Source organism: Neoarius graeffei, chromosome 17 (genome assembly GCF_027579695.1).
Source record: "Neoarius graeffei isolate fNeoGra1 chromosome 17, fNeoGra1.pri, whole genome shotgun sequence".
Classification (NCBI taxonomy): Eukaryota; Metazoa; Chordata; class Actinopteri; order Siluriformes; family Ariidae; genus Neoarius; species Neoarius graeffei.
This window is the reverse complement of record NC_083585.1, coordinates 36675370-36702917: the sequence shown is the minus strand read 5'-3', so window position 1 is coordinate 36702917 and position 27548 is coordinate 36675370. Positions and strand designations below refer to the sequence as shown.

The following is a 27548-nucleotide window of genomic DNA, read 5'->3' as shown; positions in this document are numbered from 1 at the left end:
TGCTCCTCCCGCCATACCCTAGACGGCGAACCGCACAGCTATGCCAGATCATGCCCTGGACCTCCCAGCCTCTAATACTCGCACCCTGGACAGAACCTTCCTCCACACTGCTGTCCGGGTATGGAATAGCCTTCCAGAACATGTAGTTGGACCCGTAGCCCCCAGGACTTTAAATGCAGGGTCCACAGGCATCTTCTGACCACTCCTCCCACTACCAGATGAGCTACAGTGAACCGGATGATTGGCCAACTGGAATTGTATTCTATCTTGCAATTGTACACAATAAAAATAATTAAAAAAAACCTACAGGTTGTTCATATCTATGGTATCTAATATCTGAGGTATGTACAGTACATGTTTAATAAAAGATATATTTCTTAGTAGTGGATAAAAATACAATTCTTGGCAGTGGAATACCAACGGTTGTGTATTTGTTGGCAATGTTGCGGCTTTGTGTCATCGTGTGAGAATTTCACCTAAAAAGAGAGCGATAACTAGATGTCCACTGAAGTTTCTCTCCTTGCTTCAATCCAGACGTAATAAATGGATGCACCTCGCATTTCTAACCATGTTGCACTTAAAAATTTCAGGCCACTTGTTTACCAATAGGTATTTTCTTCAGCTCAGAGCTTGTGTGTTGTGATTACAGTGTTATGTCTGTTTAGGCTGTTTTTGTCTACAAATATGTCATTCTGAATAAATCAGGATGTTCCGTCGTCTGGATCATACGTGTAGCCAGACATCTGTTCTGAAGACAAACAAGTTACTCAGTGCCTAGTGTGTATCAGCTGGGCTTGCTGGCAGTTGTTTTGCAGCCCCAGCAATGTAATAACTAAAAAATTCTGTACACTTTTAGATCTGTTTACACGAGATGTAGGGGATTCCCAGGATGACGAACAGAATAGATGAATTTGTTCTTATTTTTAAGGGCCCAGACGGTTCACACGGAGAGCACAACCATACCAGTGTAGTCAAAACAATGATTCATAGCAAAGGTTGCTGAAATCTGACTTGTGCCTTATCGGTCCACTTGAACATGAAATCATTATGGAACATTTGTGTGGTACTTCCACACAATTTCCATTGATGGGGGGGGGTCTCTTCATATATCTTTTATACAACTGGATCTCTGTGCTGCTCATTTTTTAAATTGTGTGTTATGTGAAATAATTTTCTGTGGAAGGACCTTATCTTCAGAAAAAGTGTGTGTGTGTAAAATAGAAGTGCTCTGGGGGATGGTATATGCGAGCAGCAGCAGGCTGGTATCGATACTCTGGTCTGTCTGTCGGACTAGCCAGGCAAGGTTAGACTACACACGGATGGGAGGGTGAGTTTAAGCTCCTCATGGGACACTCACCAAGGTTATGCAAGGGCGGCCTAAACAGACTCCCTCCCCTACACCATACTCATTCGAAAATGCGCGCACACACACAAAGTGCCCTTCATGTCCATCGATTTTTGTTGAAATAGCGAGACGCCATGGTGCTGTGGGGTCAGATTGCTGATGCTACTCAGCTGTCTGCCTCAGACTGCTGCTCATCCACATCCCAGAATACCGGCACTCATCAGCACTGCAGCATACACCCTGCTCCAGGGCCGTGCAGAGACCGTTAGAGGGGCACGTGTTCAAATTGAAAAAGGGATATATGGATCAAGATGTTGGTAAACCAATTACAGTGTAACCTGCTAAACTACAACAACCAGTATTCAAAGAGAATGTAAAATGAAATAACAAACTGCATTATACTTTGATTAGCAGCCCCTTCGGAGAGTTTGATATTTATGAATATGTATTATTGTAATCATTATTTGACGTATACTGCAGGCCTAAATAATAGAGATATTTAGGCAGTGCCGAAAAGCGGAGCTCCTGATGAGTGCATGAACAAAATATTTGCAAGGGTACAAAATCGACCTGAATAGGATAATAATAATAATGATGATAGCTAGATACTGTGACTAAAGTCACAGTAATTTGCGCTAGCTGACCTTTGTCAGTTGAAGGTCAAGGAGAAGTTATGCCCTGCTGCCCCGAACAAAATAACAAAAATATTTTTAAAAAACTGATTTTAAAAAATCATGAAAATTGACAGAGTTAAGGGATTGAGAAAAAAAAAAACGCCCATTTTTCATGGATCATTCTGGATCAGCACCAAAAGTCATAGCAATGTAATTCAGCCTAGAGGTATTCTGCATGTGAACTTTGATGAGTGGTTGAAAACTGAGGGAGAAACAGCGTCCTAAAAAACGTTAGGAGAAGAATAAGAATAAGGTAGGATGATGGTGATGATAAAGACTTCAATTAATAATAATAATAATAATAATAATAATAGGAATAAAGTAGAAAGATCCTGAGTGAGACTAACAATTTGCGCTAGCGCAAATTAATTATAGCATATGAACCGCTGAATTGTTGTGTTGTGTATTTTGCGCCAGTAAACTGCTGCATTGTCTTGTGACAGTGGTATAATAATGAGATACGCATCACAGTTACGAATACATATTTATTTCTTTGACGCCGCATGGCATGCGCCAGAAACAACACCACGACATTTTTTTTTTTTTTTATAACGTGACTCTGCTCGGTGCCTGGTGTTCAGCAGTGAACCAGCGCTTTCACTTTACTATACAGTTAGGATCAAATATCAAACTTGATATGTCAAATAGTTGTCTGGTTACATCTGTTCCATGTGCATCCACACACGTTGGAGCTCGGGAGCGCACAGCCGCAAATTGCAAAGTGCATGCATGCCATTAGGACTAATTAGCATGCACCGGTTACTGATTAGAGCTCAATCATATAAGGACTCTCAGTAACACACAGACTTTGTGAAAGTCTTGTATTTTGTATCGCTTTTCTGGTTTTGACCCTGTTTGTGTTTTTGGACTGTGAGTATTATATTACCTCTGAGATCCTGTTGATGCCTCACTGCCTGTTTTTGTCTCCATTTTGGATCTGTTTGGTAGCATGTTTTCAATAAAACTCTTCCTGCACATGCATCCGTCTACCGTCATTTTATATGAAACTGTCGTGAATGTTTTCTGGAAAATGGGTTAGTGAATAATCCCCCACAATTTTTTTTAAAGCAAATTAAAAATAGGCACTGGATAAAAACCCATCTGTCTTATGTAAATAAAGGTATAAATTTCATTGTCCAGTGGTCAAGTGTTTGAGATTTGTTGCCTTGCACTTACAGTCGGATTCCCTGTCGTGGTGCACATTCATGGTACATACGGACGTCGTATGGTCAAAGCCATCAAAAATCAGGTCGATGCATTTCTCTAAGTATGGGGCTCCACTATAATGTGATGACAAGTAAACGGATGAGAGACCTATTTCTGTTGGCTAATGGGCCCTTCGTTCAAGGAGGGGGGATGCAAACAGATAATGTAACAAATCCATGGCTCCCAGCAGCTTCAACATTCAACTTATGGATGGCTGACAGACTGACATTTTACCTTAAAGTTTAAGTATGATTCTTTTGCTTCTTAATGAGGGCCATGGGCAGGCAAAAAAAAAAAAAAACCTGCCTGGCCAAAAAGGGCACCATGGCCATTGAGGGGAAAACCTTACCGAACCTCCAACCCACTCAGTGATTTAATATGCACATAGATCTCATTCAGCCATTACAGCCCTGAATGCGGAGTACAGAAACTACCATAATCCTACAATAATATCTCCCATGAGTGCTACTTACCAAAGCATTTAGTGCATCAACCAGTATTCAGATCTGGAAGTCATGTAGACACTTTTGTGCTACTGTAAACCCGTATTTTTTTTTTCTTCAAAAATTTGAAATCAACCTTGGAATTCAGTGAATCATTCAAAAAGGAAATTGATGCCAGTGCTCAGAACTGGAGAAGAGTCATAAGTACGGTTCCCTTCACTGGCCTGTTTCAAGTTTTACAAAAAGCAGCATGAATCTGTTTGAACAAACAACGAACAGAAGGATTTGACTGGAGGTTTTTAGTCGTGAGTTGAGATAAGCCGTCTCAGAATGCATAAAGTGACCTGCGCATCAGCAGCTGATTTATTGCTTCTGTGACCAACAACAGCTGATGTCAATTTCTGGCAGTGTCAGAAATGTTTTTTTTTATTTTATATATCTCATCTCATTATCTCTAGCCGCTTTATCCTGTTCTACAGGGTCGCAGGCAAGCTGGAGCCTATCCCAGCTGACTACGGGCGAAAGGCGGGGTACACCCTGGACAAGTCGCCAGGTCATCACAGGGCTGACACATAGACACAGACAACCATTCACACTCACATTCACACCTACGGTCAATTTAGAGTCACCAGTTAACCTAACCTGCATGTCTTTGGACTGTGGGGGAAACCGGAGCACCCGGAGGAAACCCACGCAGACACTGGGAGAACATGCAAACTCCACACAGAAAGGCCCTCGCTGGCCACCGGGCTCGAACCCGGACCTTCTTGCTGTGAGGCGACAGCGCTAACCACTACACCACCGTGCCGCCATATATATATATATTAGGGTTGGGCGGTATCCAAATTTTGATACCTTTAAACTGTCTCTGTGTTTTCCCGGGGTATACGGTATTACCGAGAAAAAAAATATTTTGTTTCGGCCTACTGTGTAACGTGCGCCTATACCGGCGGACCTTGTCCAGACCTGCGCCTATGCCTCAAATGTACTATTTAAAAGCAGCATAGCGAATTGTGTGCATTGTGGTATGGATTAAGCAGCAAAGCGAATTTTGTGCATTGATGAATGGATTAAGAGATATTTCAAAGCATCACGCAACTCTTCCTTCATCTTGAAAATAGCATTCAACTGTCGTTTACACATGTCTGCGTTGAAACGCCATTTGCAGCACTATTTCACCTACTCCATCCAAAAAAGTACACGATGAGCAGGATCATACCCTTTCAAGCATGGGAAATAAAAAAAGAAAAGAAAAAGAATCCAAGTCCGTTTAGACTGCGCGATAAACCATATTCTTCAGCGCAAATGAGGCGAACCTAATTCAAATGCGTGATAGCTGCACAAGGCAAAATCATATGGGCCCACGTCATGCCATGGCGGGGAAATTAATAATCAAATGGCCTTACCTTGCTTAAAACGTTGTCTTGATCACATAACTCCTTACAATTATTCCACTTAAATCCATACGGTTTAACACACCCAACAAAGATAGCAAGCGCATTGCTAATTCCCACCAGAAACCGAACAGTTTACGCTACGATGTTTTCTTCCGTTTCTTCAGTAGATGACATTTCAAACGTTTATTACCCACATCCCAAATCTCATACGTTATATTATTTTACCTTGTTGTTACTCATGTAACCTACTCAAAACACAACTCATTGGAGAGATCTCATGGAAGTGGAGTACCCCAGGCTATGGTGTGCCTTAGGGGACATATTAGATTTTTTCGATTTTTCTTCTTACATACTTTACACACAGCTTCATCTGTGTTTGCTGGCTCTCCCTTTTCGTTTGGTTTGAAACCAAAATACTGCCACACTGCCGATGTTGTATTTTTTTTTTGCCACTAACTCGTTATCTTGACTTGCCATCTTTCAACCGCGGTCTCAGTCTCTTGCGAAGCTTTCTGTCAGACTCCAAATGTCACGCAGGGTTGCCATGGTAACGACATAAACAACCCTGCACGCGATGAGAACTTCTTTAGGAAATTGATAGAATTAGTGAAAATACGATCACACAGTTATTCGGGATGATCTTCAATTTATTATTTTATATTATGACCTCATGTACTCCATATTTATTTAGATATTATATATTTTTTTAAAATGACGGTAATGAGACCGATACCGTTGGTACTTTTGGATACCTCGGGACAGGGCCGGTTCTGGAGGGGTAGCAACGGTAGCATTTGCACCCGGGACTGGTGTGGAGAGGGGCCCCAAAAAATAAGATAAAATAAAAAATAGAGTTCTCTCTGCTCCTGAATAAGTGCATTACTGAGTGTCTCTGAGCAAAGGAGAGCCTGAACATTGCAACCTCCCTATTGGCTGTTTATTGGTTGTTTGTAAAAATGTATCAATTGTTGCCCTTCCCACAGGAATCATCGCGGGCTCGAGAGACAAGACCTGACGAGTTAGTTCGTTGGTAGCAGAACAAAATGTCTGGACACAAATCGGGTTGGGCGGCACGGTGGTGTAGTGGTTAGCGCTGTCGCCTCACAGCAAGAAGGTCCTGGGTTCGTGCCCCGGGGCCGGCAAGGGCCTTTCTGTGCAGAGTTTGCATGTTCTCCCCGTGTCCGCGTGGGTTTCCTCCGGGTGCTCCGGTTTCCCCCACAGTCCAAAGACATGCAGGTTAGGCTAACTGGCGACTCTAAATTGACCGTAGGTGTGAATGTGAGTGTGAATGGTTGTCTGTGTCTATGTGTCACCCTGTGATGACCTGGCGACTTGTCCAGGGTGTACCCCGCCTTTCACCCGTAGTCAGCTGGGATAGGCTCCAGCTTGCCTACGACCCTGTAGAACAGGATAAAGCGGCTACAGATAATGAGATGAGACAAATCGGGTTTTCAGAAAAGGAAAGAAAATAAACGCAGGGTCGAAAATACAAAAAAGGAGGCAGAAAATGCAAAACGAGTATACTGTATACTTCTTGGCTTAGTAGATGAACAGAAGAAATCGAGGACACAGGGATGGTTACTTTTTAAGGCAGCCCGCCGTGGCTGCGCAGGCTGTCAGTTGTGTCATTGAACGGTTACTTTTTAAGGCAGCCTGTCATGGCTGCAGGCTTATTTATTATAGCCCATTTAGTTAAAATAGTTGATGTAAAATGTTTATAGTTATAGTTATGTGATAGTTGTCCTGATTTAGACTGGGGTGTGTGTGTTTTTTTTTTGGGGGGGGAGGGGGGGTTGCGCGATGTTGCACCGGGGCCCAGATTAGGGCAGAACCGGCCCTGCCTCGGGATACCTTCTTACCGTAATACCGCCCAACCCTAATATATATATATATATATATATATATATATTAGGGCTGTCGAAGTTAACGCGATCTCAATTTATCGCGATTTTTAAAAAATGGTGCCGTTAACGCAAATTCTAATTTGGCCCTGCGAGTCACCCGTAGTTCCTGTTGAGGCTTGTTGCGCGCTGCTTCAATAAGAGTAAGTGTGAGTGATTGAGAAAGGTCTGTTAAACGGGAAGTTTCATTTCAAAAGTAGAGTGTGATTGAGTTGGTTTTGGTATGCACTTTGCAGTTCTAAAATACTTTTGTAAAGTGAGATTTCAGTATAAGGTATTAGGCAGAGACCCGTCCACCCGTAAATTTGACGGGCAATTGCCGATTTCAACGGGCAAGTATACACACAGACGGATACTGAAACGGACGATAATGCCGAAAATTTTCGCACATGAATACTCCCACATGTCATCCGATAAATCCAGTTATGTTCCGCCCACACACGGACTGGCCATCGGGAGTAGCGGGAGTTTTCCCGGTGGGCTGGTGGTTCAGTGTGGGCCGGCGGAGAAAAAAAAAAAAAAAACAGTTGCGCGCTGGCCTTTAATATGATAAGCAATGTTAACAGTTTCTTTAACAAACTGTTAACATTGCTTATTACAGTTGCGCGCTGGCCTTTAATATGATAAGCAATGTTAACAGTTTGTTAAAGAAACTGTTAACATTGCTTATCATATTAAAGGCCAGCGCGCAACTGTTTTTTTTTTTTCTCCGCTGGCCCACACTGAACCACCGGCCCACTGGGAAAACTCCCGCTACTCCCGATGGCCAGTCCGTGTGTGGTTCCGCCATCATTTACAAATCGTAAGAAACACAGTTTAATACGAAAAATACTGAAAACTTGAAATGAAAAATCAGAATATTTCATCGTTTCCGCCATTTTGGCCCGCACTGAATCTTGTAACATGCGGACTGAATAAATCGCGAATTCTGATTGGTCGAAAATTGCCAAACACCCTGCGTTGTAGTTTCCTCTTTCTTGGCGGGAGAACCGCATTTTTTTTTGCTGACTCACTCTTCTGGATCAAGATGAATCCCAACAAACGCCCCAAATTGAATGTGACAAAAACTGATTCGTTTTTCCACAAAAAGACAGAAAAGGTATGTGTGATACATTGATTAACAAGGGGGTTTCATTGGGGTATGGTAAAATAGAATACTGTTGGGTTTTTTTTTTTTTATTAAATACTGTAACTAGATCAAAAGATTATATACAATTCATTGTTGTTTATTTTCTTTTCACTTTTGTTACCAAATCAAACACCATACATACATCTGATACATTCAGGAGTGAAACTGAAAAAAATACAAAGTAAAAATATGCAATATTTCTGATCAAAAATTACACGCCATTTCACCCTGAAAATGTCCTAGAATGCAGGAAATGAAGTCTAAATTTCAAAAATTTTCTGGGGGGGCATGCCCCCAGACCCCCCTAGAGGGACTTCGCGCCTGCGGCGCTCGTCTTCGCACCTGCGGCGCTTATCAGGATTATATAAAATATTATTTTTGACTGGTAAATTTCTTTTTCTGCCTAATACCCTATTTCAGTATGCTGTAGCACTGTGATAGGACACTAAATGTCTTTATTGAAGTCCAACTGCAATTTATTTTTGTTTGCACAGCACTGTGAAGGCCTATAGGCTGTGACTGAATACAGTTCCAGCACAATTGAAGTTGTATTTCATTTTTATTTTCTTTTGTCACACATGTCTGAACTGAGACACAGTAGTATGTGACTACGTTTTATATTTGAGACTACAGCTCCCTAATCCATCACAAAATCCAATTTTGTGTTTTGTATGTTCAGTACTGCCTAGTATGGTATGTGAGTGAATAAACTTCCTTACCATTTTCTCTTGTCCCAGCAGTTTTTAACAAGGACTTTGAGCATAAAATGTGTTCACCATTTTAATTGTAACATTTCGCTTTAAAAGCCTTATTCGTTTACATAGATTTAAAAAAATGTGATCAATCGCGATTAACTATGAAATTCTGAGATTAATCGCGATTAAATTTTTTAATCGTTTGACAGCCCTAATAAATATATATGGGCGGCACGGTGGTGTAGTGGTTAGCGCTGTCGCCTCACAGCAAGAAGGTCCGGGTTCGAGCCCCGTGGCCGGTGAGGGCCTTTCTGTGTGGAGTTTGCATGTTCTCCCCGTGTCCGCGTGGGTTTCCTCCGGGTGCTCCGGTTTCCCCCACAGTCCAAAGACATGCAGGTTAGGTTAACTGATGACTCTAAATTGACCGTAGGTGTGAGTGTGAGTGTGAATGGTTGTCTGTGTCTATTGCCACTTTTCCACTACCAACGCGGCTGAGTTGGGCTGAGCCGTGCCGTGCTGAGTCGAGCTGAGTGGGGCTGTTAGCGTTGCATTTCGACTACCACCGCGCTGAACCGTGCTGGCTGGAAGTGGGTGGACACATTGGGTGGAGTTAGCGAAAGTGGGTGGGCGTCAGGTGATGTCGTTAGGCGGCGCAAACAGTGACATCAGTGATCTTTTAAGCGGTAGTCTCACAACCCCGATAGTAAACAATAAACATGGAGGACATGGAGTCGTTAGTGTTGCTGGTCTTGGTGCTGTGGCTTGTTGTCACCGACAACGCCAACAGATACTGGCAAGAGCGTATAGATGAGGCGAGGCGCATAAGGCTTCATAATTCTCGTAATTCTCCTTCTTCCGGGTTTACGGTGTTTACAGATCCCAGCGTGCTCGCAGGGCGTGTGTGGGCATGTGAGGACATTCCTCCTCACCAATCAGTGCACAGGGGAGTGTCTCCTCACGCCCCTAGCCCCACTCGGCTCGGTTTGGCTCGCTTCAGCCCCACTCCAAAACCGTGCGAGTTTTGGGGGCTGAGCAGGGCTGAAGCGAGCTGAGTCGTGCTGTTCTCAGATAGTCGAAACGCGAGCCGTGTCGGGCTGAAGTGAGCTGAAAAAGGGTAGTGGAAAAGGGCCATAAGTGTCAGCCCTGTGATGACCTGGCGACTTGTCCAGGGTGTACCCCGCCTTTCGCCCGTAGTCATCTGGGATAGGCTCCAGCTTGCCTGCGACCCTGTAGAAGGATAAAGCGGCTAGAGATAATGAGATGAGATATATATACTATAGGATCACATGAAACTCATAGGGTAGCTGCAGATATGGTAGTGGTAATGATGAAACATAAATGAAACTTGCTAATAGAAAGAAAAAAATACTTATTTCAAGCTGCCTTTGAATAATTCTTCTGTTCATGTGACTCCATTTTCTGCCTGAGTGTAAATCCATACTGATCGGTTAAGATTTTTAGAATTTGTTCATTTTCCTTGATCGTGGGCCCATCTTTAGAGGATCTTCATTGACATGAAGAAAAATAGAATTCATCTTGAAATTTACTGGGATCATGTCGCACAGTGTGACCAGTAATAATATTAAAAACACTGCTGTTTATCACAGTCTAAAACGTTTATTACTCTGATTTTAAAGCCAGTACAGAGATCTGAGATGTGCAGCATTTGATGGTACATGCCATAAAATATTCTACTTAATAGTTCATGACCACACTGTCTTTATATCAAAGCACTTGAACAAGACCTTTTAATTGACAGTCACTCATAACTGTTAGTTTAGATGCTGTACTTGTTTTCGACAAAAACATCTGGCAAACAAGGAAATGGCATATTTTCAAAGTTGGTTTTGAGAAGCATCTGCCAAATGACTAAATGACACACTTCTCATAAAAACATAAGGACAAGAACAGAGTTTTAGTGTTTGATGAGCCAGAATCAACATTTACCAACAACTGGAACCAAAATGGATTTCCTTGATCATCTCATGATTATGCTCTCAAAAGCACATGGAACGTGGGAATGGAACATGATACTTCAAGGATGCTTATATTTTTATGCCTCATCATGTGACGTGTATGGATATCAGTTTGTTTTTCTGTTTTTGATGTCCTGAACCAATGAGAGTTAATTAAGTGCAGATCATCGAGGCTGAAATGAACATTTGTACCCAGTCCAAAAAGAAATGGTCCTCAGTGGTACCTTCCAAATCCTAGTTATGGCTGGATAATATCCTAATACAACACCAGGTAATTCAGCTAATCGAGGTCTTTAGGCGAATCAGAACATTTAAAGCCAGCTGTATCAAATTCCTGCCTTTCCTTTACAAGCCATTTTAATATTCTACAAGTATTTGTTGTAAATTGATTTTTGTGTTTGCATATTTCTGTATTTTCCTCAAGGCTGAATGTCTCTAAATATCCCATTTATCACCAATTTTCTACTTTTTTTTTCTGGCTGGTGAATAAAAAACAAAATGAAATCTCTCGGCAAATCATCTCACCAAGAATTTATTTCAAGTTGATAGATGGATAAACAAACCGACAAACTCTTAAAATGACATGGTCTCCTTCCGATTACTACGGAAGCTGCGAGAGGCCCTTCATATAATCTTTTTTTATTCACCTTGTTATCCCGAGATAATGACATAATGAATTCAGGATCTCGAGAAAACAACACAACTAATTCGAGATCTCGAGAAAACAAAACAATTATTCCGTGATCTCGAGAAAACAAGACAATTATTCCGTGATCTCGAAAAAACAATTATTTCATGATCTCGAGAAAACAGCTGAGATTTCTAGCAAAGCTGCGCCCCCGGACTAATTTTGAAATTATCCCTTATTAAAAGACTTAATGCAATCTGTCCCTGTGTCAACCCCTGATCAAAATATTGCCTTATTAGGTGATCGATTATTCTAGACATTCTAATGACCAAAGTTGCGTCTATACAGAATGAGAAACAGCCCCAAAGTCAGCATATCACAAGTCTCTTGGCGCACCTGAATTAACCATTTCTCAGCTGTTTACTCGAGATCATGAAATAATTTTGTTTTCTCGAGATCTCGAATTAGTTGTGTTGTTTTCTCGAGATCCTGAATTATGTCGTTATTTCAGAATAACGGTTTTGTTTTCTCGAGATCTTGAATTAGTTGTGTTGTTTTCTCGAGATCCTGAATTAATTATGTCGTTAGCTCGGAATAACGGTTTTGTTTTCTCGAGATCTCGAATTAGTTGTGTTGTTTTCTCGAGATCCTGAATTAATTATGTCATTATCTAGGGATAACAAGGTGAATAAAAAAAAGGATTATATGAAGGGCCTCTCTCGGCTTCCGTAGATTACAACTGAAACGTCTACTTAAGTGTTTACATGAAGTCCCTTTCAGTATAAAATAGCATATGTGGATTGATAGCATGGCATTAACCTGAAAGAAGATCTGTCATGGTTACCGTTGTATGTTAGGTGCTGCACTGGCAAATAAATAGCAAGTAATACAGTCCACTTACAACTACTGCAGTGGAAGTGAGAATGTGCTAAATGCATACACTAATGTTTGGGTTCTATAGTCCAGCTCATGGTGTCTATAACATTGAGCCATTAGGTTGTGCTTTTGAGAGCATATCGTGAGATCAAGAGTATCCATTTTGGTTCCACTTGTTGGTAAATGCTGATTCTGGCTCGTCAAATACTAAAACTCTGTTCTCGTCCTTACGTTTTTATGAGAAGTATGTAATTTAGTCATTTGGCAGATGTTTATCAAAGCCAACTTTGAAAATATGCCATTTCTTTGTTTGCCAGATGTTTTTGTCGAAAACAAGTACATACTTTAAACTACCAGTTATGAGTGACCTGCCAATTAAAGGTCTTGTTCAAGAGCCCACTGGTGGCTCATTGTCAATTCTGACATCTGAACTCACAACATTCAGGCACAGAAACTTAACTACCAAACTTCCACCGTGTATGTTGATAACACTCATAGCATTCTCTCAGAACGCTATGATTATTCTTATCAGAAGCATCAATGTTTCCATAATTTCTCTCAGCCTCTCTATAATATACTATCAGTTTATACATTGCTGTTTTCCACACCCTTGGCTGAAGGAGCTGATGTGCTCTGTTCCAGGTATTACTCTCACTTTTTCCACTGAGAGAATGAAATGCAATCCTCCGCAATGAACTCTCTCACTCTCTCATTTCTTTTCCCCGCCTTCATCCCTCCCCAATTATGGATGATCATCTCTTTACTGGTTTGTAGTAGTGCTTGGTTTTTACAATCTCTCTGGGAACCTGGACATGTGAACAACACTAATTTCCTTCTGCCGTTCCTTTGCTTTAAAAAAAAAAAAAACAATAATAGCAGGGTGATTCACGGGTCCTGGATAAGCAGGACTTTTTCACAGATTGATCAGTCCAAGCTCTTGAGGCTAATTGATGTTGCTGTGTGGTTGCGAGCAGCACTCACATGATGCAGGCAGTGATGGAGGGGGTTGCAGAAGGCTGGCTCCTGGGACATGGCCCTCATCCTGCTGTGTCACTCTGATAATTGCTTTATATTCACAGCAAGTCTTCCTGACCATCCCAGCTCACTAGCTTTTATCCCTCACAAATCTCTCTCTTTAATTTGAATGTTGTTCATTTGTTCCTGGTTCTAAATGCCACCTGTTGCCGTTGTTATTGAGGTATACTATTAAGCCACAACTTTTCCATAACACCACCACTATTGTCATGCTCTGACTAGCCTCCACAGTCATCTTGAAATGGCAAGAGATGTTATCTATTGACGTCAGCCTCTTTAGGGCAAATACTGTAGTGTAGAGTGTCCCAACTCAAGGACTGTAAATGCCTCTTGGTGTACCATTTTGGATGCACCATTATCATTATGCAGAGTGTTGTGTGGGAGAATTGAACCCAAGAGACAAAAGCAGTCTGTCCGGAGTCTGCTCGGAGAGACGGGCATTGAGCGAAGTCCTTCCCCCTTAAACATCCATCTTTTTTTTTTTTTTTTGCACAGAAGCAGTTGAGGAAATTACTTTTCACCAGCCAGCCATTAAAACTGAAAAAGCCTACAACCCCCTCGCCCCCAATCAAAAAAAAAAAAAAAAGGTGAAAGTAGGTTTACTCTGTTTTGATATCATTTGGTGTGATATGAGTGGGAGTATGCTTTAGTAGAATGACCATCAGAGCAAGCTATTGAACAGATACCACAAACAATCTGTACAGTTTCTTTTTTTAATATACTAAAATCAGATTTTATCAGTGGGTCATTCCATATTTCTATTTCTGTAGGAGATATAAATCATATCCTCTCTCCTTGGATGACTTTTTTCAACGTAGGGAGGAAATGAGGTTTTGATAAAAGACTGCCCTTCTCTCTTTCTCCTTATTCTAGCCCTGCTAATTTGGGACTCCTTGTGTTATTAGATTGTGGCAGCCTTGCCAGTAGGTAAGGCGTCACTGACCATGATAGAAACATTGCCACATGCTCTCTGACCCATCACCAACATGTCTACTGAAATGAGAAATAACTTTGTGCATTTGGGTATCATGATATAACTTTTTTTTTGTGTGTATGCTTAAAGATATAAACACTATAGAATAGATATTTTAGTTTCCCATTGATTTTCACCACAAATATCTTTTTACGTAATGGTAACATTTCATCTCATCTCATTATCTCTAGCCGCTTTATCCTTCTACAGGGTCGCAGGCAAGCTGGAGCCTATCCCAGCTGACTATGGGCGAAAGGCGGGGTACACCCTGGACAAGTCGCCAGGTCATCACAGGGCTGACACATAGACACAGACAACCATTCACACTCACATTCACACCTACGGTCAATTTAGAGTCACCAGTTAACCTAACCTGCATGTCTTTGGACTGTGGGGGAAACCGGAGCACCCAGAGGAAACCCACGCGGACACGGGGAGAACATGCAAACTCCGCACAGAAAGGCCCTCGCCGGCCCCGGGGCTCGAACCCAGGACCTTCTTGCTGTGAGGCGACAGCGCGTACCACTACACCACCGTGCCGCCCCATGGTAACATTTTATGGATGAAACACCATTCAAGAAGAAGAAGAAACCTTTATTTGTCACATGCACACTTCAAGCACAGTGAAATTCATCCTCTGCATTTAACCCATCTGAAGCAGTGAACACACGCGCGCGCACACACCCAGAGCAGTGGGCAGCCACACCAGAGCGCCCGGGGAGCAGTCAGAGGTTAAGTACCTTGCTCAAGGGCACTTCAGCCCAAGGCCACCCCACGTTAACCTAACTGCATGTCTTTGGACTGTGGGGGAAACCGGAGCACCCGGAGGAAACCCACGCAGACACGGGTATGCAAACTCCACATAGAAAAGCCCTCACCGGCCACTGGGTTCGAACCCGGAACCTTCTTGCTGTGAGGCGACCGTGCTAACCACTACACCACCGTGCCACCCGTAATAAACAAAATTAAAGATCCAGCAATCAAAAGGTTCTTTAGGAAACCGAAAATGATTTGATACAATCAAATGATAAAATGAAAGAAGGTCGTCATTTGAATAATGCTAGCATTTGTTAGCATTTTTGGAGAACCTATACCAAACGGTCCACATAATTTTCTATAGTACCGTCAATCTGGAATCGTCTTTTTTTTTTTTTTTTTTTTTTAGCCACTTTACTGGAGCAAACGCATTGATCATCCATCCCATTAGCATCAGTGATGAGCCATCAGGCCTACTCCCTGGGCAGGGTTGTCTCATCACTACTATAATGTAATTTTCCATTTTGGGCCAATATTGTCAAATTTATATAGTACTATAGAGTTCAACTACAGTGCCAATGCACTGCCTGAAGGTATTTTCTCCATCATGGAACTTGATTTCAAAAAGATCTGTGACAAATATGAGGTGTACATTTTGTCCTCACAAGCATCCCCCAGTAAATCAATACACATCATGCTTGTAAGTGGTCCAGAGCTCACAGAGATGGTTGGAGCATTTATAGAAGTCTCCGAGGCCACTGGAAGAGTGCTTGCTGAGCTGGCTATAGGAGTGGTAGTGAATCCTCATAAAACAATGGATTAATTGAAGACCAGTATGAGCCCATTGACACCGTGGCCTGGTCATAGCCTTTTTCCGGTTCTCCAGTGGTGGGGCAAAGTGAGGAACATCTGTGTCTCCCTTTGTCTCCATTTTCCTCTCTCTTTGTCTGTGCCCGAGTCAGGGGTATGACTGCATTCACCCCGAGGTCCATGTAGTAAATAACTGTCATGCCGATGCCTCAGGTTTGGCAGAAAAAAAAAAAAAAACTCGGATTACTTTCTTGAGTATTTTATATAATAGCAGCAAACCGTGAACAAATGCATCACATGATCCATAAGCTGAAGAGCAGAAGCTGATCTGAGGTCTGGATATGTAGTGGTGGGTATCGTTCTGCCTCCCACTACAGCATGTGGAAAGTGCAAGTCTTCTCAAGAGGCGTAATAAACTTAGTTTTCCGCCTACTCTTTGGCGCACTCTCACTTTTTTCTGCCCAGCTTGTTGTCTGTGAGGAGGATGATGGGTGGTGGGAAGAAAGGGTCATATGTACTTTGTTTTTTTGGCTTCCCGCCTGGTCTATTTTGAGTTGCAAGGCCTGAGATTTGCCTTCACTCGGCAGACCCATGCGGCAAAAATCAGATGTTATTAAACAACAACTCGACGCAAAGGCCATGCTGTTCACACAGTTCTGTGTTAAGACAGAAAAACAGACATGGTATAGATAATGGAGGCTGTACAATTTTGTGCTTGTTGTTAACACAGTAGGGAAAGAGTGCTATGAAAAATGACCTTTGGCTGAAGACAAAGAGACTTTAAAATTCCTTCTTTTGTCTGTTCTCTTCAAAGATTGGCTGTTTCCAATGATTGAGTTTGGAGTGCACACTGAAAGCTATTCAGTTCAAACTGCCAACATGGATGTTATGGCTTAACATTCTTAATTTAATTTTCCTCGTCTGTTGACTTCATTGATCATGGTGGGAAAGAGAAGCTGGCTGCTCTTCTTGGTCTTTTTATATACAGACATGCAAAAAGAAATCAAAAAAATCCATTTTGGAGGGTCATTTGAAGTAAAATCCTTTCTGTATTGTTCAGGACATCCTGTTTCCTGTGACCTCATGATGTTTGTGATGAATGTTGGTTTTGTTTTTGTTTTAACTCGCCGATCAAATCCAGTGAAACTGAAAGTTGTGTGATGCCTAATTTTTAATTTTATGCACAATGTCTAAATCTTCCATGATTTATTTTTCTGTTACACAGATGAAAGGCCGTCTACTACCCAAATGCTTCGCTCAATGGCTGGTGACCTCAGCAGTTCTCTGGCTCCTCTGCTTGGTGAACGCAAGACGTCTGTGCCCTCACACTCTAGCCAACCAGTGTTGTTCACGTTTGACATGCCGATACGCCACTCCCATGCCCCCCTGTCCAACAGTGCCCCACAGGACTACCTCCTTCTTCACCAGTGCATGAGCCGGAAGAGTGAGGGCATTCGGTAAGGGTCATGATCTCTGCACTCCACCGTTGTAGGCTTCCTATGGCATTGAAACATCCGCTCAGAGTTCACAGGTCACACAACAAATACTACAAGATTTTTTCACTTGAAGCTCCAGAACAATCATTGTCGTTTTTAGCCATTATTAGTTTTCATTCTACAAACCCAAATCAGAAAAAATTTAGAAGGTATGGAAGATGTAAATTAAAAAAAAAAGTAAGAAAGCAGTGATTTCTAAGTTTACATTGATGGGCAGACAGTATGAATCCAAGATACTTAATAATTTCTGGTCAATTTCATTTGTTAATATTCATCCATTTCTGCGTTTCAAGCCTGCAACACAAAAAAATTGGGACGAGGCGATTTATGGGTAGTAGCGAGGTAAAACAAATAATGGTGTGATTTGAAACAGATGATGTCAACAGGTGATTGTAATCATGATTTGGTACAAAAGCAGTATCCAGGAAAAGCCTAGTCTTTTGAGGAGTAAACAAATGCAAGAGAAAATAATTGCAGTGTTTAAAAACAATGTTCCTCAAAGAAAGATATGAAGGGATTTGGATATTTCACTCTCTATGGTGCATAACATCCTTAAACAGTTCAAGGAATCTGGAGGAATTTCGGTGTATAAAGGGCAAGGGCGTAAGCCTAAGCTGAACACCCGTGATCACCAATTCCTCAGACGGCTCTGCATCAAGAACCCTCATTCGTTTATAGCTGACACAACCACATGGGCTCGGGATTACTTTGGCAAACCTTTGTCAAGCACTACAATACAGAGTTCCGTCCATAAATGCCAGTTAATACTTTACTATTCAAAAAGGATACCTTATGTTAACCATCCAGAAGTGCTATCGACTTCTCTGGGATGGACCATCACACAGTGGAAACGTGTATTATGGTCAGACTAATCAGTACTCCAGATCTTTTTGGAAGACATGAACACCAAGTGCCCTGGACCAAAGAAAAAAAAGACCATCCAGACTGTTGCCAGCAACAAGTCCAAAAGCCAGAGTCTGTGTCAGGGGTTGTGTCAGTAAAGGTAACTTCTGTGATGGAGCATTAATGCAGAAAAGTACATTGAGATTTTGGAGCAACATGTGCTCCCTTCAGGATGACATCTTTTCCAGGGACACCCATACATATTTCAACAAGATAATGCAAAACCACATTCCAATGGCATGGCTGCGGAGGAAGAGGGTGCGGGTGCTGGAATGGCCTGCTTTACCTGGAGTCCTGACCTATCCCCAATAGAGAATGTGTGGTGAAGACTTGTTTGCAGGAATAATGGGACAAAATAGCACCTGGAACACTTCATCCCTTGGTGTCTTCATTCCCTAAACACCTTTTAAAGGGCTGATGACACGAACATGACTCTATGCAATTTCTTAAATAAACTATACAACATGGCAAACGTTAGATTTCTGTTATAGTTACGTGAAAAGAAGCTGTTGTTACGCGAATATCCAACTTTTAATTGCACAGCGCAAGAAAACTGGGTCCGTGGCTCGCAGCCATGTTGTGACGTCAGCGGAAGAACACGTTGCGGTTCACTGGCTGTTCTACTCCATGGAAATGGCGCATGAAAACACCGGTGAACTCTCTAGTGCTAGCTGTTCCTCTTCTGGGAGTCTAGAATTGTGTTGATCTCTTCCGAATAGAATCTATGATAGCCTACCCTCTTTACCCTTTGCCTCTCGTTGCTAGGCGGCAGTTACATGAAAGCCGCAAGCTTTCACAAGCAAATACATGACTGATATCACGCCGACTTTATGATTACATTTATGATTATCATGTAGAATCTATAGCTCTACGTACTTTTATCTTATGTCGTTTCACAACACATGTTCTGACAGGAGGACTGTCTTTGGATCCGGCATAGCTACTAGTAGACCCCCTCTGGAATACTGGCAGTGTTGCCAGTTTGGGAGGTTTCCCTCCCAGTTGGGCGGTTTCAAGTGCATTTTGGTGGGTTTTGAACATATTTTGGGCTGGAAAACTTCAGCAGTATCTGGCAACAGATACAGATGCTGATCTGGCAACAGATACTGCTGATGTTTTCCAGCCCAAAATATGTTCAAAACCCACCAAAATGCACTTGAAACCGCCCAACTGGGCGGGAAACCTCCCAGTCTGGCAACACTGTGTAGGCACTGCTGATGGTAGTAACACACGTTTGTGCTGAACTGAACACCCAAGAGATTCTTTTAAGCTGGGAAGGGTGTCAAAACAATCCAAATCGAAGTGTTCAGAGCACAGGACGGATGTTGGTGAGGGCTCCCACTTGTCATGAGTGCGCCTGACTTGCTTCACCCACTTCGCATGCAGCTCGGGATCTCTGGGAAACTTGAATAAACTTACCCCATCCTTGTGGGTTTTGGAGCAAAAGCCGGCAACACAACGTGAAGGCATAATAACTTTTATATATATATATATATATATATATATATATATATATATATATATATATATATATATATATAAATAAAATTATGTATAATAATGACAAACTGAACACCTGTCGCATCAACAACAAACTGGTAAGTTAGGAGGAAGGTTCTTTCGCTGACGTCATATAGCTCCTCCTCCTCTTCCGTCTCCTGGGTGCTGCAGCCCCGTCAAATTTGCCCAAATAGCTGCGTTTATCATAACTTGTAAAATAGGCGCCTTCGTGAATTAAGATCATCGGGAATTACTTTTTATGTTATAAAACATTGCCAAAGATGTCAAAAACGTGTCATCAGCACTTTAAGTGTTGTGAGAAGGAATGGCAATATTACAAAGTGGTAAATGCTTTACTGTCTCAACTTTTTTTAAAATGTGATTATAAAAAAAAAAAAACAGTATTCATGAGGTAAAATATCTAATAATATGCTGTTGTATTGTTTTGAGTGCAATACAGGTGAGATTATTTACAAATCATTGTTTTCAATTTTAATTTCAATTTCACCATGCCGTCCCAACTTTTTCTCATTTGGGGTTGTAAACGAAGCATTTAAAACATGAAAATGTGAAAAAGCAGTTAGTGAAGCTCATCTTTACCTTTGAATTGTAGGACTAAAAAATGCCACCAAATTTCTAAGCATGGGAACCGACGCTATTAGCAAGTATGATGTTATTTAAATCAGATACCAGATAAAGTACTGGGGTGACAAAATCATAAAATAAGGCTAGAAATACTGTGTATATATTTGTTTATTTCATAATCTTTCAGTTAGGATTAAAGCAAGGAAGACATGCTTAGCCTGGATGTGCCAATGATCCTGATGCACAGTGGTGCTCCTGCTTTCCAAAATATTAGTCATCGTGCAGAGATGTGCCGAAACACTGCCTGAACCATCGTTATTAATTATAAATGCCAATTGTCTGTCCAGGCCACACCTTGATTTTTATAATTACTGGAAAACTATGTTCATTGCTTCTTGTACAACTACGGAACACTCAAGGTCTTTTGTTATCATGAACGTCATGGCCATGATGATCCCAGCTCACGTATTGACTGACTAAGGCCCTGTCCACACGGCAACGGATTCAGGTGAATCTGATAAAATTGTTTATCGTTTCAGCCTGGCGTCCACATGGCACCGGCGTTTTGGGTGCCCCAAAACGATATTTTTTGAGAACGGGTTCCAGAGTGGAAAAATCTGGCAACGGCGCCGTTGCGAAGTCGTCTGGATGAGTAGAACGGATTTGTTTACGATGTCACAACCACATGACTAGAACAAGCAGCACTCTCGCTGTTTTGTATGAACCACTGCATTGCATTCACTTTTGTATACAGCTTTTCTTTTAAATAAACAAGTAACTGAACCATTTCTTGAATTTCTTTTTTTTATTGGATAAGGCTGCTTTTCAAAATGTTCACACACAATAAGAAAATTAAGTTATATAAAACTATGCACACTAATAAAACTAATTTGTACACACAGAAGGCACGATTTCCTCGCGTAGTCGCAGCCATCTTCTTCTTGTTGTTGTGTGCTTGTTCCTGTGAGTACTTCACGCCGGGTAGAAGAAGGGGTTTATGCGCATGTGTCCTACTTCTTCTATTGTTCTGGTGTCTCCGATGGGACCGTCTTACAGCGCACGTAGAGGTGTGGCATGTGTATTGCATCGTTTTCAGCAAGCGTTGCGTTGCCATATGTACCTGATATTTTACTGATCCGTTGCCCATGTGGACGCGATATTTTTTTAATAAAATCTCGTTGCCGTTGTCGTGTGGATGTAGCCTTAGTCACAGATATTTCTGAATAACACAGGACTTTGAGTGTTCTATTGCTTAAAATATATTCTGAGATATTGGATAAATGGCTTGCAAAAGCACAAAAAGTTAAGGCATTGAAGTGTTTTAAGAAGATGTTCAGATTTTAGGAAAGCCTTGAGCATGTGCATTGTGGTTTATTTACCCTAGTTTTGTAATATTACTTGGTTAAATGGGATTATGGCATGAACCTTCCAAAAAAAAAAAATCTCATGGGATTTAGATGCTGTGATTTACAAGTATTGCTGTGACACTCCTATATTTGTTCTGGTGCAGCCAGTTGCCACTAAATCTCATATACTGTAATTAGTTGAAAAGAGTTCACCTGTGTGCACTTAGTGTCATGTGATCTCGGTATAAATATACCTGGTCATGGATAGCTGCACATTTTTGCAGCAAATATACACTACCGTTCAAAAGTTTGGGGTCACCCAGACAATTTTTTGTGTTTTCCATGAAAAGTCACACTTTTATTTACCACCATAAGTTGTAAAATGAATAGAAAATATAGTCAAGACATTTTTCTGGCCATTTTGAGCATTTAATCGACCCCACAAATGTGATGCTCCAGAAACTCAGGTGCGGTTTACATTAGACCGTATCAGCGGATCATCAGATTAACGTTTTTAAAACGATTAGTGTGCACACAGCAACACCAATACACGATTTGCGTGCACACAGCAACGCCAATACACGGCTCCGCTCGGCTCCGCAGGCATCCTGCGCTCCAAATCACTCCGCCCTGAACAGCGAGTGCCCTCTGGAGGGCGCGCACTCCGGCCCTGCGCAGCTCACAGAGCGCGCGAGTGGAGTGCACAAGCAGTGATTTGGGACTGAGACGCTGTGTGTGTGATCTCGGTGCATGTCGGGCATGCGCGTCACTTACCACTTGCAAGTCTAAAGACAATCATAACTACACAATGGGCAGTATTTGCATCAGTATTTGTAGTATTTTCATACTTTTATACTCTTTAATGAAAGGTGATACAAGGCGGAAGTCCACGCCGTTTTTCAGCAGTCGCGTCACATGACCAACGCCAGCGAATCAGGAAGGTGGATGTCACAGTGACGTTGTCCAATGACGACGCCAGCTAGAGCTCAGCACAGCGTATCCGCGTATTCTCAATGTTTACACAGCACCGGACCAGACACGATCTGGATTGAATACGTGGACCCTGACGGATTCCCGTTTCCAGGCGTTTTAATGTAAACGGTCTAATGTAAACTTGGCCTCAATCTGCTCAAAGGAAGGTCAGTTTTATAGCTTCTCTAAAGAGCTAAACTGTTTTCAGCTGTGCTAACATGATTGTACAAGGGTTTTCTAATCATCCATTAGCCTTCTGAGGCAATGAGCAAACACACTGTACCATTAGAACACTGGAGTGAGAGTTGCTGGAAATGGGCCTCTATAGAGGATGTGCAGTCACGTGACCCGTCCGTGTTTACTCTGCCATATTGGACGGCTTCAGGATTGTTTACCTTGCGCGAGCGTAATGGATCCAGGGAGTAATCCCTAAGAAAATTCGGAAAATACCCCATCTACATCGCACGATAACTTGTCTAAGTTTGTTCAGCATCTTGAATGTGACGTGAGGCAGCGTTACGTGGAAAAGTGTTCCAGGTTGGGGATTGCAGCTCCGTACAACTTGCCGCAATCCTTGTTCAGGGAAATTCGGAGCTGCGGTGCCGGCGATTTGCCCGATCTGGCCTACCACGACATTTACAATTTTCTTGTTAATCGTGAATCGTGTTACACTGGCAAAGCCCTCAAAGCTTACAAGAGCCTGGAAGCTTATAAATATTTTGTTGCGGGATGGGTATCTCAACTATACCTCTGGAAGGTTCCAAAGAAGAATGTCTACTTGATAACCTCACGGGTAAGTGGCATTAAGACGTTTATCATAAAGAGACTATGCAGGACGTTTTATCGTAAGAATGTTCGAAATCTAAACTCAGTTCCAGATAATGACAGGGTTGTAAATGTGTATGTTTTTGTCTGAAAAAAATATCACAAATCACCGCTATCTTTATCTGTGCAGAATTATTATTCAATATCAGATATAAATGTATTAGAAGATTACACCTACCTGATACGAAGTGTTCACTACAAATTCGGCTGGTAGAGCTGGGGTACCAGTTTTCTCTTCGTACAGTGGACACCCATTTTGCACGTCTCTCCTCGTCTGCGGGGAATCTATAAAATGACAGGCCCTCCTTTTGGCCCTGTCTATTGGTACAACCAAATGCTGAACAAGATATAACCATTCTCGAAAGATCTACTCCCACACACTTGATAATTAGAACGGGTTCGTCTAAGTTCTATGCGCAGCCTTGCCGTCCAAGATGGCAGATAAACAAATATCACGTGACCTCGTGACGTCACGTGCACGCTCTCTATACACCTATGTAGATATTGCACCAAAAACCAGACATTTGCAGCTAGAATAGTCATTTACCACATTAGCAATGTATAGAGTGGATTTCTGATTAGTTTAAAGTGATCTTCACTGAAAAGAACAGTGCTTTTCTTTCAAAAATAAGGACATTTCAAAGTGACCCCAAACTTTTGAACGGTAGTGTATCTAAACCAGTAGCATCATGAAGATTTAAAAAAACCTCTCCAAGCAGGTCTGATCTAACATGATGAAGGATTTAGATAAAGAAAATATCCCCAAATAGCACCATTACATCTATTGGGGGGGGGCAAAGAAATTTGCACAAGTGCAGCTTTATTGAGAGAAACTTTTCCACTAAATGTCAAGGGCTGGGTTAACAGGGGACAAGTCAGAGAAACAATCACAGCGAAAGATGGTGAACTATCATTAGTAGTAGTAGTTACAGTAGACTATGTTAGGGTTGGTCCCATAACATTACCCAGTCACAGTGCTGTATTCTTACTCAGCCTTTGCACTTACCTTTTTTTTCTTTTAAATGTTTGGGTGTTTTGTAGCCTCAGTGGTTTTCAGATAGTTTCAAGCCCTAAAGAGTGGCGTCAAAGCTTTAAGTATTTTATGAGGATGTCATTGACGGGATTTGAATTACATTCCGTCGTTTCCCTGAATGTTGACCATTTTGGGCTCTCCCCCACTTCTCTGGTCAGAAAATATGCATAAATCACAGTCTCGCAAAAAGACTTCAGCCTTTTCAGTGGGCACAGTCCATAACGTCGCCGACTCTACATTAGTTTCCATGATGCATCATCCACAAGGCAAAGATTAAAGTGCTCATGACCCATAATCATCTTCCTGGCTTAAGGGTATCTAATGAGTGTTGTTTGATCAATAGATTCATTATTAGACTGCGAAGAGTTTAGTGATGTAGCTGGATTGAGTGAGCAAAGCAAACTGAAGGCAGGATGTGAAAATTAGGGATTTTTCTCAAACCTTAAAGCAGATACGCAGAACCTTTTTTTGTTTTTTAAATAAATTTCTGAGTGGATAGTATCTCCATCCTTGACTCTTGTATGCTGCATAAATGGGAATAAAAAAAAAAAAGATATTTTTGAGAGTTAAAATCGACCGCAAAGTTGGCATTCGAGCTGCCCCGCTGAGCCAGCCAGCCCTGAGTGCGTGACGTCACAGCTGTAACCGGTTTTAAGGCCGAGACCTTTTATAGCTATAGACCAAAGTCATATCAATAAACATTTGTGGTGAAAGTAAGAAATACCGTTACCGACCTACTCAACTAACACTGATTTGACTTCATTGATTGTGGGTTGACTCTCATTAAAACAGGATAGGTGCTATAACTCATGCAACATACATGTACAGTGGTGCTTGAAAGTTTGTGAACCCTTTAGAATTTTCTATATTTCTGCTAAAATATGACCTAAAACATCTGATTTTCACACAAGTCCAAAAAGTAGATAAAGAGAACCCAGTTAAACAAATGAGACAAAAATATTCTCATCTCATTATCTCTAGCCGCTTTATCCTTCTACAGGGTCGCAGGCAAGCTGGAGCCTATCCCAGCTGACTACGGGCGAAAGGCGGGGTACACCCTGGACAAGTCGCCAGGTCATCACAGGGCTGACACATAGACACAGACAACCATTCACACTCACATTCACACCTACGGTCAATTTAGAGTCACCAGTTAACCTAACCTGCATGTCTTTGGACTGTGGGGGAAACCGGAGCACCCGGAGGAAATCCACGCGGACACGGGGAGAACATGCAAACTCCACTCGCTGGCCCCGGGGCTCGAACCCGGACCTTCTTGCTGTGAGGCGACAGCGCTAACCACTACACCACCGTGCCGCCCCGACAAAAAATATTATACTTGGTCATTTATTTATTGAGGAAAATAATCCAATATTACATATCTGTGAGTGGCAAAAGTATGTGAACCTCTAGGATTCGCAGTTAATTTGAAGGTGAAATTAGACTCAGGTGTTTTCAATCAATGGGATGACAATCAGGTGTGAGTGGGCACCCTGTTTTATTTAAAGAACAGGGATCTATCAAAGTCTGATCTTCACAACACATGTTTGTGGAAGTGTATCATGGCACGAACAAAGGAGATTTCTGAGGACCTCAGAAAAAGCGTTGTTGATGCTCATCAGGCTGGAAAAGGTTACAAAACCATCTCGAAAGAGTTTGGACTCCACCAATCCACAGTCAGACAGATTGTGTACAAATGGAGGAAATTCAAGACCATTGTTACCCTCCCCAGGAGTTGTCGACCAACAAAGATCACTCCAAGTGCAAGGCGTGTAATGGTCAGCGAGGTCACAAAGGACCCCAGGGTAACTTCTAAGCAACTGAAGGCCTCTCTCACATTGGCTATTGTTAATGCTCATGAGTCCACCATCAGGAGAACACTGAACAACAATGGTGTGCATGGCAGGGTTGCAAGGACAAAGCCACTGCTCTCCAAAAAGAATATTGCTGCTCATCTACAGTTTGCTAAAGGTCATGTGGACAAGCCAGAAGGCTATTGGAAAAATGTTTTGTGGATGGATGAGACCAAAGTAGAACTTTTTGGTTTAAATAAGAAGCGTTATGTTTGGAGAAAGGAAAACACTGCATTCCAGCATAAGAACCTTATCCCATGTGTGAAACATGGTGGTGGTAGTATCATGGTTTGGGCCTGTTTTGCTGCATGTGGGCCAGGATGGCTTGCCATCATTGATGGAACAATGAATTCTGAATTATACCAGCGAATTGTAAAGGAAAATGTCAGGACATCTGTCCATGAACTGAATCTCAAGAGAAGGTGGGTCATGCAGCAAGACAACGACCCTAAGCACACAAGTCATTCTACCAAAGAATGGTTAAAGAAGAATAAAGTTAATGTTTTGGAATGGCCAAGTCAAAGTCCTGACCTTAATCCAATCGAAATGTTGTGGAAGGACCTGAAGTGAGCAGTTCATGTGAGGAAACCCACCAACATCCCAGAGTTGAAGCTGTTCTGTACGGAGGAATGGGCTAAAATTCCTCCAAGCCGGTGTGCAGGACTGATCAACAGTTACTGGAAACGTTTAGTTGCAGTTATTGCTGCACAAGGGGGTCACACCAGATACTGAAAGCAAAGGTTCACATACTTTTGCCACTCACAGATGTGTAATATTGGATCATTTTCCTCCATAAATAAATGACCAAGTATAATATTTTTGTCTCATTTGTTTAACTGGGTTCTCTTTATCTACTTTAAGGACTTGTGTGAAAATCTGATGATGTTTTAAGTCATATTTATGCAGAAATATAGAAAATTCTAAAGGGTTCACAAACTTTCAAGCACCACTGTACATGCATGCATTTTCACTGATAAAACGTAAAAGGCTAATTTAATAATCAGATGAACTGAGACAATCACATTCTGAAGCAAATTAAATAATCTGCGAGAAGTTCACGGGCACATTGGGCGCCTATGAAATGGTCTCTCCTCTGCTCTGCACATTTTACTGAAGATTTGTACGAGACCTCTGATCTGTTGAAGAGCATTGGCTATAAGCCCGTATCGAAAAAGGGTGCAGTACCAACAT

At 41.9% G+C, this 27548-nt stretch overlaps 1 protein-coding gene across 3 annotated transcripts in view; it reads left to right on the top strand.

The window, feature by feature from the left end:
* Nucleotides 1-27548, top strand: part of gab2 (GRB2-associated binding protein 2) — a 118752-nt gene that overhangs the window by 77574 nt on the left and 13630 nt on the right. For all 3 annotated transcript variants that reach the window (XM_060944147.1, XM_060944148.1, XM_060944146.1), the window contains exon 3: nt 17070-17301. In XM_060944147.1, the coding sequence (XP_060800130.1) occupies nt 17070-17301 (232 nt within the window). The remainder of the gene's footprint in view (nt 1-17069; nt 17302-27548) is intronic.